Source organism: Seriola aureovittata, chromosome 21 (genome assembly GCF_021018895.1).
Source record: "Seriola aureovittata isolate HTS-2021-v1 ecotype China chromosome 21, ASM2101889v1, whole genome shotgun sequence".
NCBI classification, from domain to species: Eukaryota; Metazoa; Chordata; class Actinopteri; order Carangiformes; family Carangidae; genus Seriola; species Seriola aureovittata.
In genome coordinates, this window is record NC_079384.1 from 20,122,146 (window position 1) to 20,137,745 (window position 15,600).

The 15,600-nt window shown below is 41.4% G+C and overlaps 1 protein-coding gene across 1 annotated transcript in view; it reads left to right on the forward strand.

Moving 5' to 3' along the window:
• The window catches only part of ankfn1 (ankyrin repeat and fibronectin type III domain containing 1), a 97,363-nt gene that overhangs the window by 19,832 nt on the left and 61,931 nt on the right, over window positions 1-15,600 (forward strand). The window contains exon 6 of the mRNA XM_056366592.1: window positions 9,063-9,100. Coding sequence (XP_056222567.1) covers window positions 9,063-9,100 — 38 coding nt within the window. The remainder of the gene's footprint in view (window positions 1-9,062; window positions 9,101-15,600) is intronic.

The following is a 15,600-nucleotide window of genomic DNA, read 5'->3' on the forward strand; positions in this document are numbered from 1 at the left end:
CCTCCTCCATCTCACACACACACACACACACACACACACACACACACACACACACACACACACACACAGTAAATTGAGCTGCTGGCTGACGGCGCTGATGCAGATAGATACTGTGAAACATATGATTAATCATCAAAAAGCTGAAGAGGATGACTTCGGAGAAAAGCTGTGACTGACTGTGTGTGTGAGAGAGAGACACACGACTTGGCAGAGGCAATCTTCTCATGGCTGAAGAGGCGGTTGTTGTTCTTGATCTTTTCAGTAGATATTGTGGCCCTGGTTCTCGGACAAGTACATTTCCATAGAATTCAGACCATCGGCTCATCTCTGCCACAGGCTAAAAAACACTCGCTCCTGTCCGAGAAAACACTGCCTGGATTTAGACATAATGGAGTTATGATTCTAGTTTCAACCGAACTAAACTTCCTAAAACTTTTCTGGATTGTGACCCTTTTAAGCAAATCAACGGCCAGGCATGAACTCTGCTCATAGGCTGATTCTGTCTACAAGCTGCAGGCAGTTTAATTGAAGAGTGATGGTGAAGTATAAGGTATATTATATATACTTCATTATCAATTATTCATCTCCTTACTTAACCACTTCATCTGTGAGACTCTTCTTTTTTTTTCATCCAAAACCAACCAGATAAACCAGCGTCTCTCAGCTCCTCTGCAGAGTCTCTTTACTTCAGCTGCTAAAAGTTAATTACGATAAAAACAAAAGCTCTTATTTTGTTTTTCTTGCCGCTTTCCTGTATTTCACTTTGTCTATGCAGCGTTTCAAAACAACATCCAGACAAATGGTGGCGAAAAAAAGTGTTTTTGTCATGTCACAGTAAACGCCTTCCTCTGCTTCCATATTACAATTCTTTTACTGTTAAGCACAAGCAGGAAGTAAGGAGTAACAGCAGCATCATCAAACACATCAGGATTAGCTAACTGCAGCAAATAAGAGCAGGAAATCAGTACATCACATTTTATTTCAAAATGAAAGAAATATTAGGGAAAAGTGTCAAAACCTGAACTGAACTAAAACTTTTTTTTTTATTCTTGTGAATCATCTCAACAACTACTCAGGTTTCTCTGGTGACCTCTTGATGGGCTCCAGGCCAATACCTATTACATATATGTGAATACAGTTTGGAGAGGAATTACAGGAAATGTTAGATACAGCACAAACAGTTCAATGTGCATGATTTACTTTCATTGACTTTTACTTTGACATGATTCTTAACACATTTGAAAAACAGTGTTGTCAGTAAATTAGCTCAGTTTGAATCTGTTTCGGTAAAATGCTGTGACACTTAGAAACTGGACTTTATAATGCAGGTTCTCAAGATTTGTTAATACACAAATTGAAAAAAAAAAAAAAATTTAATAAATGAAACCTGATAGAAATTGGAACCATTTTATACATTCACATATATGTCTAGCACATACAAATCTGTATGTTTGTGTATGTGGCTTATATTGTAGATCCTACTAATCTACATATATCCAGAGGATGTATATGTGTTATGATAATATAGGTTACATATATGGCAACATCACTCTTGATATAGAGTCATGTCATATTTCTTTTTGGTTTCTTTTTACTTTGTGACTGAAACAAGTAGCTGCTGATTCATTTTCTATTGATGTATTTTATCCTATTGATGAAAAAACGTTTCAGCCTTTTATGTTCTGTCCATAAAATAAAATCTCAGTCGCCATTTTACCTTCATTTACTTTGCAAGTGTTCGAATACTAAACCTGAATCTGAAACCTGAAGGGGTTTGGTAAAGGTTCAGATTTTATAGGATGTGATTAAACCACAGACCTAATTAGATACATGTTTCGACTGAAGGAGAAGTGATAGATTGATCCGAGAGTGGCCAGGTCAATGGATCATTAGTGACACAGGAGGGGACGCGAGGTGAAAAGATGGCTGTAACCAGGCGTCTGTTTACTGTCATCTGGGGCATATGGAATAGAAATACATGTTCCATACATAGAGTCCAGTACAGGAGGGATTTGTGTATGTGTCCTGTTTACTCATACATTTTTCTCAGGCCGTAGCCGCCGTCTTTGTACACTAACACTCACAAACACTTACACAGTGGTGTATTTAGCAGCCGTACTCCCGCGGGGCTAATCATATCAGGGCACAAGTCAAGCAAGTCTTTCTGAACATCCATTAAGCTGCTTCGCTGCACCAAATCCTCCATGAATCACCCCACCATGAAATATTAGCTCCATAAATTCAGCCTGCCATCTTATTAAGCCTAATCCCTTAAAAAAACACGGCGTGGAGCGGATGATTGGTGCCTCTGCCCCCACCGCCGCCGACGCCACCACCTCCCCCCACCACCTCCCCCCACCTCAGGAGTGTGTGTCCGCATGATATGAGAGGACTGCATAAACAAATGTGAAGGGCTGCAGTCGCACACTCAACGTTTCCTGACGTTTTACTGCACACTGGAAGAAATCCTGAGCAGTGAATTTCACTCAGGTAAAACTCCTGGTAAAGAAGAAGTTTAAGTTATGAATGTTTTCATTAACAATTAATCTGCCAAACATTCTAATAAATTATTTTTTAAAAGCTCCCAGAACCACAGATGACATTTTCAGGTTTCATTTGTCCAATCACAACACTTTTAATTTTAATTTACAATAATATAAAACATACAAGCAGCAAAACTCTCACTGGAGAATCTGCAGCCACTAAATGTTTGATCAGTTTCATTGATGTTATTGAAAACCCACCCCAAGCTGTTAAAAACACTTGATGCAATGATGGAAATGATGATGATGCAACATTAAATATTTAATTATCAAACTTTCTTTGATCAATAAACATATTAATTCAAATAAATTTAACTAACTCCATTCTTACAGTATATCTGTATTTGTTCATGTAGCTAAAGTATGTTCACTACTTGCTCACGTGTTAAGTTGTTAATGTAGCTAAGGTATGCAAACTTTTTACTAATATGTTAACTCCTTCATGTCGCAAAGGTATGCTAACTCCTTGCTTGTATGTGGACTTGTTCATGTAGCTAACGTATGCATGCAAAGAGTTGGTTTGTGATGTCCTAAAAGTCTGTGTTGCCACAGAGCAGATGATAAAATGTTTTCATTGAGGTCACAACATGGCCGTTCCTCTGATGCCACCATCATGACAAACTTAACACGTTTTGCCCCGCTAGTGGTGAGAACCTAAGAACATACGTGTTTCCACTGCAGCTGTGGTCTGCTCATCGCAGTCTGGACTGACTTAGTGAGCGATAGCTGTGCCGTATTGATCCCCATGCCAGTCAGGTTGTCACTCACCCAGTGGGCGAGCCTGCCAACCAGTGCTCAAAGGTGCCAGAACCGGCAGCCGCTGCCAGGAGGGATGGCTCAGCCTCCCCTGTTTGGAGGCTCCTTGCCTGGCCATGAATGCTGGCATTGCTGCACTAATTAACCCGGGGAGAGGCCAACAAGCTCGCTACAGTTCAGCCTCTGACAAATATCAAAATAAAGCCTTGTTCAAATTAGCAAGGTGAAGTGAGAAGTAGTGGGGCAGGAGGGGGGCCGGGAGGCCGGGGGGGCTGAGACTCAGCTGTCTGCGGTCAGACTCGATAGGTCCGTGTGTGTGTGTGTGTGTGTGTGTGTGAGAGAGAAGTGTGGTGAGTGTACCTGAGAGAGCGAGGTTATATTAGTTCAAATTAGTGGTACAGTGGTGAAGCTTGCCAGGTAGATCAACTGTGTGTGTATGTGTGGTAATATTTATGTTAGAGAGCAAGGTTCTATTACTTCACATTAGAAGAGTGACTGAGGGTGAAGCACCGATCTGACTGAAGCTGGTTATTTTCACTGCAATATTCGGCACAGGGCAAAAGTCACAAATAGTTTTTATTTCTCAGTGAACATCATCCAAAACAATAAAGAGTAAAAACCTGAATCAGATCAGGATTTGCTGTGACCCCCCCCCCCCCCCCCCCCCCTTTGCCTTTCAACCAGCTCCAGTTCTCCTCAGTACACCTGTTCACAGTTCTTCAGGTTCTTGTCACGTAGGTTGTTCCAGCTTCTTGGAGAACCTGCTCATTGACCTGCTGCAGGATGGATCTGGACCAGTCAGACTTTATACTGTATGTGCACTGACTGTTCCCTCTTACCTGTGCACATACTGTATATATGTGTAGAAATAAAAACAAGTGTGGCCTTGGTTCTCATGATGATCTACACATGTCTGTTCTCTGAAGGAGGACGGAGTCTGGTAGATGTCTTTGCTCTGATGACTAACAGGCAGATTTGTCAGATTAATTCACTGGCTTTTATATTGTTTTGCTTCACATCATGAGAAAGAACACGTGGTTGCCTGAGATCTCTTTCATTTATAGACACTGACCTGATTTTACGTTCAATTAATTGGAGGTTCTGAAGGTAGACTAATTCAGGCTACAGAAGGCTGTATTTTCATGGGATCCTGTCAGATTGCTCAGGTCTTGTCAGCTGCAATCGGTAGTTTTCAGTCTAGAAATGTGGACTATGAAGGAGCCTGAGAGGATACACAGTTTGTTTGTCGGTTTATTGGTGTTAGCTGCTGCTTGAGTTTATGAAATCTTGAGTTAAAGATCGATCAACTTCGGCAGGTTAACCAGCCTTCATGAAGACTGTTCTCCAGGTGTAATCCAGCTGTCTGGTAATCTAGTGGGATCAGTCGTCAGATGTAGTCAGGTTCAGGTTCAGGTTTAGGTGTGTGTTCTTACATAAGGTCTGGTTCACAGTCGTGTCTCTGTGGACACACTCATTCCCTGAGGGACTCCAGTTACTACTGAAATTAAGTCATCACACACACACACACACACACACAAACACACACACACACCTTTAGGGAACAGAGAGAAGGTGAAGTACTTACTGCTGCTTTACTCAGGATTATTGTTGTGCTGAATTGTTGTGGTTCTGTTACAATAAGTACAGACTTGGTGAATCTGCTGCTGATACGATTTCTCTCTGAAATTTAAGTCCTGCTCACTGTCAATCAATATTCCACATTACTTGAAAGTAACTAAGAAATACATTAATTTAGTCAGTATGTCATAATGGCTAAAATCAATTCTGTCCTTTTAAATTTGTTTTTTTATTAAAACATAAAACGTTGCTCTTTTTTCAGGCAGAAAAAAAACCCCTCGTAAGTACAGTATAGGTACTTTCTTTACCATACACCACACACATATATACACAAACACACACACCAACAGGAAAGGTTAGGTGTGTGGTGTCCAGTCCAGCCAATTACCCAGCAGCTTTAATTGAAGCCAGAGTCTGGACCTGTTCCGTTGCCCCGTCGTTTCCCAGCAGAGAGGACGTCCTCTGACATCAAAGCGTGGGCGTCCTCTCAGGGGCGGCTGAAGACGAACACGCCGGACGCTTTGACATTCACAGAAATACCAGAAGAGCGAAGGAGGAAGTGAGGTCGGCGGCGGCAGGATGAAAGTTTGACTCAGCGTCAGGTCAGTGGAGACAAGAGGCTCCGCTCCTTTGTTCTCAGACTCCTGATGCAGGTGTGAGGGAACACTGTTCATCTATAGAAAAGCTAAACTGGAGAGGCAGAAGAATAAAACTGTATTAACACCAAATATTTCATACAAAATGAGGAACATTAAAACAAAATCGTAGGAGAGTAGATTTAAAAAGCTATAATAACATTAGCAAACAGACAAAACAACAAACTTAATAATAAAAGAATAGATAAAATGCAATAAAATACAACAATAAAAGAATAATGAAATCTCAGGGAAATGTATGTAAAAGTCAATGTATCTCCTCTCCTCAATAAGTTTTCTTCTCAAAAACACGTTGAAGGAGTGGGGGTGGTCCTTTACTCCAACCATTCGCAACATGTGCCTCCATTTTAAAGTGGTGCAAACATTAGCATGACCTCAGACTAATGATGTGTGACTGTGTTGCTTTCAGTTGACTGGGTTCAGTTGTAGTGGAGGTAAAGACAGTACAGCTGAGTTTAGAGAGAAGCTAACTGTTTAGCATGTAGCGGTTAGCGCTGACTCAACACTCAGACTTATGAAAGCTGAGCAGAGCCTGATAAGCTGAGTGGGATTTGTCTTCTTTCTTCTGTCTTTTTATACCCCAGTATTGTTGAAGATCTAAAGAATCTAAGAATCAAACTTGATATTAGGCCATCTTGTTTTGTCTCCTCCATACCTGCAGGATTTGCGGTGGAGAACCTGTTGTGTGTTTAAACACAGTCACGACTCTGTGACTCTGTTGATGTTAATTTGAAATTCATTTTGTTTTTTAAACGCGTGTCTTTGGGAGTTGTATTTTTGATACTGCACAGGTTTAGTTGTCGTGTGTAAGTTGATAGTTTGTGCTGTGTGGTGTATCTGAGTGTGTGTGTTGCTGTTCTCTGGCAGCAGTGAGCAGTCAACAGATTTCTCCCTGTGGGTTGAGTGATAATCTCATCTGCAGGGGCCGGCGGGGGGCAAAGTATTGCTCTTCACCACAGAATGAAAATGCCAAACCTTCCTGCTGCTGCTGTTATCACCACGCAGAAACGGCAGAGCGGAGTAAAGTCAATGAGCGCCATGCAGGACATTTCCACTAATCACCACCTTTCTCCCACCTGCAGTCACTGTGAAGTGTCACACACCAGGCCTCCTGCACAGCTGCATCGCCATCGTAATAATAGAACATGTTGAGGAATCTGAACGTGATCTATGAAAACACAGACGGTGACAGACAGTCCTGCTGGTTCCTGGAGAATGAGTCGTACCTGTCTGGGGAAATTAAAGCTTAATGAATTGTGAGTCAGATTAACGACGATTCTGTTCAAACCCATCATGTTGCTATCGAGTCACTTATGGGGGAAATTTGGTAAAAATGTCTGAACCTGGCGTCTGAACTGAAACCTCAGAGGAAAGTGAAACCTGTAGTTGTGTAGGTTCGGACTCCTGTGTCTCAGAAACAAAGATGGAGGTAGAGTAGTGTTTTGGTGGAGGTTACGATAGATGGATGAATTGAGGAAGTGTGAGACTTTGACCCTGGAGACTGCTGTCTGTCCAGGGTTCGACCATGTGAGGAACAGCAGTTGACGACATGGCGGTGACTTGCAGGAGGTGGAGGATCCCTGCAGGGCGGAGCTTTGTTTATGCATCCTCAGATGTTTCCACGGTCTCTGAGGTGAAGAGGAGGGAGGAGTGCCTTCGTGTACACATAGTAATTTTCCCTCGCAGTGTTGTCTCCAGTTGTCAAGGCGACGGAGTATTTTCACCCCAAGCTGCCCCATACCCTGCCACCCCTCTGTCGAATCACACCAGCCCTCCCTCTCCCCGCTGCTTCCAGCCTCCTTCAGTTCCACATCAGAACTACATCAGTCTGTCCTTCAGTCTGAACGTGGAGGTTCATATTGAAAGTCTGCTGTTACACCACAGTACGCAGCCCAGACCCTCCATGTTCCTCCCACACACTGAAAGCACAGCAACTGTTTATGATGCGAGTGAGTGAGTGAGTGAGCTGGAACAGAGTCTATCACTGACATTAATAGTTTATATTCATATGTTAAGTCCTTTTATTTACATATTATTCACATATAGAGTTACGGTCAAGATATCAAAAATATATCTGTTTATTCACCTGTTTTCATTTCTTTCATCAAAAACAACCTCTGAAATATTGATTAAAACCCTTCTTATGAAACCTAGAGTTTAACCATAGGATGTTTTTATATAATACAGACAAAGGATGAATGAAATAATCATAAACACCAGGACTGAGTGTTTCCACTTTGAACTGCAGTGAACCAATGACAGTCTCATAAAAAGACAGCCAGGGTTTCATACGTCACAAACCTAAGGAACCAGTCCTGTCAACTTGTGGGGACGGGGGCGGGGCTAAATAAACCTGAAACCTCGTCAGTACAGAGAGAGAGAGAGTTAGCATTCTCTAACACTGTTTCAGCCTCTAACACTGTGTCAGCCACTGCCAGTTACAAACTAACAAACAACATAAACAAATAAAAGATGCTAACTGCGCTAACCATTCTGATCTGTCTGCTAGTCTCTGGTTCTGGTCTCAACAGACTCCTCATCTGAGTCTGGGTCTGACTGAGGCTCAAACATGTGGCAGAGTCTTGCAGATGTTTCCTCCTCTAACCATCTTGATACTCTCTGCTCTTTCAGCTGTCTGGGCGGGTCACAAGGCCTGATCCAGATTTCTCAACCAGGAAGTAAGAGTTGTTGTTATGAAACTAAATATGAAGCGTAGAGGATTTTTACAGAGTTCAGAACATATCTGGAGGAACTTGAAATAAAAACATGAAAAAAATCTAACAAACAGAAATTTGAGATTTTCACATGGTTTTACCGGAGCTGTACTAATGACCTCATCTCACTTTGTCTTCTTCTTCTGCAGTGGTTTACTGGCACTGACTGCTATTTCCTACGTTTAATAATACAATAGAATAAAGCAGCATTCCACTTCTGTTACATATATTTTCAAGATCTCTTTCTCTTTTTATCTCTAATGAAATAATTAAAAGACAAACTCAGAAAATCAGTAAAATAATCAGACCATGTTTCACCACCCTTAAGTTAGCGATCCCATGCATTATACTCTGTTATCTCCAAAGGATTTAGAGTTAGGGTTGGTTGATTTCTGTAGAAACTACACTACCCATGAGCCTCAGCTTCTGTTGCTATGGAGAAGACAGTCAGGGCCGCCAATCCGAGTCAAACCAGAAGCTGAAAATTACCAGTTTCTACAAAGTGTAACCTGTGTCCTCAACAACAGAATTTAAAGCCCTGTGATTGGTTTATGTCAAACAGAGGTGCATCTTGGGAGTCGTAGTTGACTTTTCTCCTTCAGTTTTTATGTCCTCAGGCTTTCCAGTGTGAATTAAAGGATGAACGCTGCTGCTGCATCTGTGATCGTTGATCAGTCGATTTTTCATCCACCAAACCTCTGTCTCTGTGTCAGTGTGTCTTCCTCAGTGTGAAGAGGGACAGGTGATGTAGTCTCTGTCAGCTCTGCATGATCCTGCCCAGAAACTCATCATTTCCTCTTCTGTCTCCTTCACAGAGCCTGGGAACCACAGGGAGATACGACACCAGGAAAAAGTAAGTCCTGACTCCAGGTCTGCTCTCCCTTTGCTCCTATGATCAGTTTGTGTCCTGAATATCTATCTCCCTCCAGTTTTCAGTCATATTTCACTGTCGTCTCCACCGTGACATTCTTCTCTTTTCTGCTTTTTGTCACTGAAGTATTCACAGGAAATATTTCACTGAGCACCATGTGGAAAGAAACCGAAGCAGGGTTAAAGTTATAATCTGTAACTTTAGTATGTTCTTTACGTTGTTGAGTTGTGTTCTTACATTATCTAGAATGTTTCCATCAATTTCTCAAACCAGAGAAATCTGTGATTTTAATCATGATAATGCTCCGTTGCATTGGTCGCCTGTCAATGACATCATATGCTCTATGATCATATGTCAGTGTTTTCTGCCAGAAGTTCAACATTGACTTTTATCTAGTTTTAAGCCACATACATACAAAAAGCTGAGTAAATGTTAGACAGCTCAGCTCCCAGCCACTGGAGACGTCCTGTCCTGTGTCCACACTGTTCAAGTGAAACTGTTTTATTCAGTGTGTCTGTTTGTTATGGAGAGGAGGACACCTCTGTGGATAATTCAGCTGCTGGTAAAAACCTCCTGAATGTCTGGTTCAAGTTTAAGTAAGTGGTTTAAGTTATCAGAGACACAATCAAACAAAGGTTAGCATCAATCTCAGCTCCAACTCTTCCCTGAGTCTCTGTCCTCCGTACAGCGTCGCTCAAACACTGACTTTAAATGTCAAACTGCTTTATTCAGTGTTTTTAACAGTTAGAATCACCAGGTCTGTTTGATTTCCTGACCCACTGACACTGAAGGAATCTACACTGGGAGGAACTTACAGTAATGGTGGTGAAGAAAACAGCTACTGAAATCCCATGCCATTTCATGTCACAAAACATGGTCTTTTGTTATTATTTTGAGTGAAAGAGCCCTAGAGGCGGAAGTTACAGACTGTGCGTTTAAATATCTGATTTACTGATTAGTACCAGAACCAGTGAACTGTTGGTTTGTGGTTTGGTCCAGAAGAGCTGTGGTGCGTCTGGTTAATTTTGTCTTGGGTGAAATCTGAACAAGCAGACCAGACCAGATCAGACCGGATCCGTGTGCTGCCGCTGAAACTCCTGAATTCAAAGATCTCATCGAGCGTGTGTCTGTTTCTATAAAAGCACAGAATCACCCACAAAATTACAGTTCAGTGTCATCGTGTAGTCACCAGTGTTTAATCACTCTGTGCCGCCTCATCTCAGCTGAACCAGCGCCTTCCATGATGGTCGATAGGAAGTGAGCGATGTTCAGGAGAAACTGTTTCATAACAAGAGAAAAATCAGCTTTAAAACTTTAAACCAGAGCTTCTTCTTCTCTGACGTCAGGTTCCACAGGACATCCTTGACCTTTGTCTCCTCCCTCCTCTTCGTCCCTCCTCTTCCTCGCCGTGCTGTGTTGCATAAATCCCGGCTGATTTTAACTGAGCTTGCCTCGAGCGAAGGATGTCATTTTTTTGGTCTTAGTTATTGAGCATGGTATGTATCCAGACAGCGCTAATGGATTTTCATGGCCACGAGCTCTATAGAGTGGATGAATGAATGAATGGACCACTGCAAGAATTAAGATGAAAATATTTTTTATGCAACAAGAAAAGCTCAGATCAAATCTATTTCGGTAGATTCAGATTGCATTTTATTGATTCGTTTCTGTTCTTTGAACTCGCTGAACTGACTTTTCTTTTTTAAAGATGACTCAAAATACTTTTTTATTTTTTATAGTTATAAAGTTTCACACCTTTCACCCTGATTGAATAACTTAAACTGAACTGACACTGATTTACATTCAGATTCAGCTGCTTTGTCTTCAAACACAATTTTGTTTCTTGTTCTGTTGCACACAAAGTCTTTCTGCAGCGGCTCTTGTTTCTGCCTGATTTTACTTCCATTTAATCCTGAGTAATGTCTTGTGTGAACAACACAGAACTGTGGTTAATGTACCGTCAAATGTATGAACATAAATTCTCCATGTTAACACAGAACGTTCATTAAGTATTTAACTTGTCAGCTCTCCTTGATGGAGCTGAGGTTTCAAGGAGGTTTTCGTTTTTACTTGTGTGTCTCTTGGTTTGTTGGTTTGCTTGTTTGTTTGTCAACTGGATTACACAAAAAGTCCTCAACTGTTTGGCACCAGAATTGATGGAGTGATGGGTCCTGGGTCAAGGAAGAACATATTCAATTATGGTTCTGATCCAGTTAAAGGAACAAATCTATATTTTCCTCTTCTCCTGTGTTTTATTTGAAGTGTTGATCCATAAGAAGATATATTTGTGGTTCATCTCAATGTAGTTTTACATCTCCTCTCTCATGCTTTTCTCTGGAGCTCTAATAACAACAGGTCAGTGAGCCAATCAGAAGAAAGGAGGCTCTGAGCCTCTCTTCTGATTGGCTGAGTGAGCCAATAAAAATATAGCAGATTTCAGGTAAACACTCCAAATCCTGCAAGTTGGATGGTGGGCCCAGGTGGGCGGGGCTAGGGGCATGGCTGAGAGCCTGTCCTGACGGCTGGTTTTAAGGCTCAGTTTCTGAATACAGGCTGTGTGTATTTCTCTGTGGACTGAGCACTTTGATACTTTCACAGTATTAATATAGAACATAGACCTGCTTTATAATCAACATGGACATCTACCTTAAGGTATACTATATGGACCTTTAACTGTGTGAGGTTTTGAATCCACATTACACACTGTTGTACCTCTGAATTTCCGCCCACATCTTTATTTCATTGATTTAAATGCATGTGTGTAGGTGTTGTTTTTATTGATGACTGTTTCCTTTAATTGGAAAAAAAAAGACAGCCAATCAGAGCTTTGGAGGCGGGATTTAAGATGTGGATATATTCTCCTGTGCCATCATAATCCAGTCCTTCTGTACTGCGCTCCACCCCAGCCTGGTCTCCTTTACCACTTCAAGGCTCCACACTGTACACACAGTATTGATGGTACTGATGTTAGTTTTTTATGGAATTTCATCTAGATCAGTATTAAATAGATAAATAAACACAGCTATGAAATAAAACCTGAAATAAATAAATTAAGTTATAAATGTAGAAATATATAAATAAATGTAAATGTAAGTATATAAACGAGTAAATAAATAAGTAAATATCTTTATAAATGAATAAATTGCTTTTAATTTTTAAAATGACTTTTTTATTTATTTCAGGGGACTTTTATAAATAAATATGGCATGAGGAAAATAAGTTATTTTTAAATATTAAATAATAAAATATGTATTTATTTATTTACTCATTGGCTCACTTATATATTTTTATTTACATTTACTTTTTGACATTTATTACCTAATATATCAGGATTTATTACATAGCTGTATTTATTTATTTATGTATTTATTTATTTAATATTGATTTAGATTGGCATTCCATATGTCTTCACCAGCTCGCATCAGCTGAACTCTCTAACCTAACCCTAAGTGCGACATCCTCTCTAGAGCATCTGATCACGTCGGTTTAATAATCTTCATGTTACTGTGTTATTAATTAAATTACATGACATTAACTACAACTCTTAAATTGACATCTCAGTGACCTCTGCCACAGCTTCAGTGTCCACTGAAATGATGATGATGATGATGATGATGATGATGATCAGGAGGTTAATCAGGCTGAAAACGTGACCTCACTCTTACAGGTCCTCACAAAGATGGTACAAGATCACAAACACACACATACTTCAGGATCTGCAGCCTGTGACTGTGTGTGTCTTGTCAGTGTGAAACATTGATCTGAGCGCGCTCTGTGTTGGGTCTCCTCAGTTCACCTGGCTGAGCTCCAGAGCTCCACAAACTGCCTTTTCATACTGTTCAATGGACTAGTCTGACACTTCAGTGTGTGTGTGTGTGTGTGTGTGTGTGTCCTCATACGCCTGCAAGCATGTATTCTTTAGTACACAATACGTGTGTGTGTGTGTGTGTGTGTGTGTGTGGCTGAGGTTTTGTTCCATTGAAGCGAAGCTGACATTAATTGAAATGAAAGTGTGCAGATACATCAGTAATTGTGTGTGTATGTGTGTGTGTATGTGGAGATGAGCACAAGAATCAATACGTGCCACAGCTGTTCACTGCTTCTGCAGTTTAATAAAGTTTTATTTAATATTTTTTATTTTTATTTCTCATACGTTTTATTAAAACTGGTTCAGCAATCAGAAAACTGATTAACTGATGAAAACAGAATCATCCATCAACAGCTGGTTAATGATGTTCACAGTGTTGATTGATTGATTGAATGATTGATTGATTGATTGATTGATTGATTGGTTGATTGATTGATTGGTTGATTAATTTAAGGTCGTCCTGACCTGCTATAAGAAGTGGTTTGTACTGTCCAGTAGAGGGAGCTGTTTAAAGGAACGGTCCAACATTTCTTCATGTGTACATGTGACGATAAATCCTCATATCATTGTAATGTTGTATTGTGTGTGCAGTTGGAGCAAGAAGTGAAAGCACTAGAAAATGAATGGGCCCATTAGACATATAAAACAGGAAGTCCAGTGACAGATGAGTGAGTTTGAAGGTCTATCAGGCTCCATCATTATCGATTAATCTCCTGATTATTTCTTCTATTAATCATTTGATCTGTAAAACATCAAGAAATAGTGAAAGTTTCCCAGAGCTCCTATTGACAGTGTTGAAATTGAAATGAGTGAAGAGGTTGTGTTTGGGTGAATTATTGTAGCAGTATCATTAGTAAATATGTGAGGAGTGAAACTGTATTTCAGACGTCGTTTACACCTGGAAATAAAATGTGTTGTTGATGATCGGATAGTTCTTGACCAAATGAAGGTAGAGGTGTAAATCTACTCAAGGAGAACAGATTGTGATTGGATTGACCAGACCACTTCCAGATTTGGTCAGGAACTCAAGAACACAAGTGTAAATGCAAATACACAACAACTATGTGGGTGGAAATATGTTGTTGTGTAGAACCAAACCAGTGAGGTATCAGCTGTTAGTCAGCTGTTTCCACCTTCAGCGTTCCAGTTGTCAAAGACGACTTCTTCCTCTGCTTTGAAAAAAAAGCAAACACAATAACAGCTTCAGGGAGGGCTACCATCTTCTTCTTCTGCTTCTTCTTCTTTTGCTTCTTCGTCTGCTTCCTCTTCTTTCGCTTCTTCTTGTTTTGTTTTGTCTTCTGGTTCTTCTTTTGCTTCTTCTTCTTCTTTTGCTTCTTCTTCTTCTGCTTCCTCAGAAATCTCCCTACATGAATTGACCACTGCCGTGTCCCAAATGGCCTCAGGAAAGGCTCCAGGCATGGAAGGCTTACCTGCGGATTTTTTAAAACACTTCTGGAGTGAGCTGGGGCCTGACATGCTGGATATTTTTAAGGAGTCTTTTATTAAAGGGACCCTTCCAGATTCCTGCAGGCGCGCAGTGATCTCCTTACTGCCTAAGAATGGAGCTCTAACGCTTATAAAGAACTGGAGACCGGTTTCTCTTTTGTGTACAGACTACAAAATCCCCTCTAAGTTTTTATCTAACGGACTAAAGGTTTTTATTGACCTGTTGATTGGGGCGGATCCATCATGCTGCGTCCCTGAAAGATCCATGTTGGACAATTTGTTTTTAATGAGAGATGTTTTTGACATTTGTATCTGTACAATCTTGATGTGGGTGTAGTTTCCATTGATCAAGAGAAGGCGTTTGATCGTGTTGACCACTCTTTTCTGTTTGCCACACTGCAGGCCTTTGATGTTGGAGAGCACTTTCTGTCCTGGGGGAGGTTACTGTACAGTAGTGCGTGTTGTGTGCTGAAGGTGGGGGGAGGTCTTAGCTCTACAGCTCTACAGCATGGCCATGGAGCCTCTCCTCCACAGACTAAGGTCCAGGCTGAGGGGTGTCTCTCTGCCAGCGCTGGCTGACTGCCCCCCATGATCGGCGTACGCTTATGACCTCAATGTTTTTGTCCGGGACCGGGGGGACATCCTGGAGTTAGAGGCCGCCCTGGCTCTGTATGAGAGGGCCTGCTCAGTCAGGATAAACTGGGGGTAGAGTGGAGCTTGTCTGGTGGGGCGGTGGATTTCAAGATGCCCCCCTGGTCTTCCTGGGGGCTGGGAAACAAGAGGATTAAAGGTTTTAGGTGTTCATCTAGGCAACAAGGACATAGAAAAACAGAATTGGGATGGAGCGCTGGAGAAGGTGGAAACCAAGTTGCCTCAAGTGGAAATGGCTGCTCCCCCAGCTGTCCTACAGGGGAAGAGTTCTGATTATCAATAACTTGGTCGCCTCTTCCCTGTGGCACAGACTAGTGTTGGTTCCACCACCAGACCTCATGGAGACACTGCAGTGGCTCCTCGTGGACTTCTTCTGGTTGGGTCGTCACTGGCTGTGGGCAGTGGTACTGTATCTCCCTGTGGAGGAGGGAGGGCAGGGCCTTATAGACATCATATGTAGGACGGCAGCCTTCAGACTGCAGGCGACTCAGAGACTGTTGTACGACTGTGCTCTCAG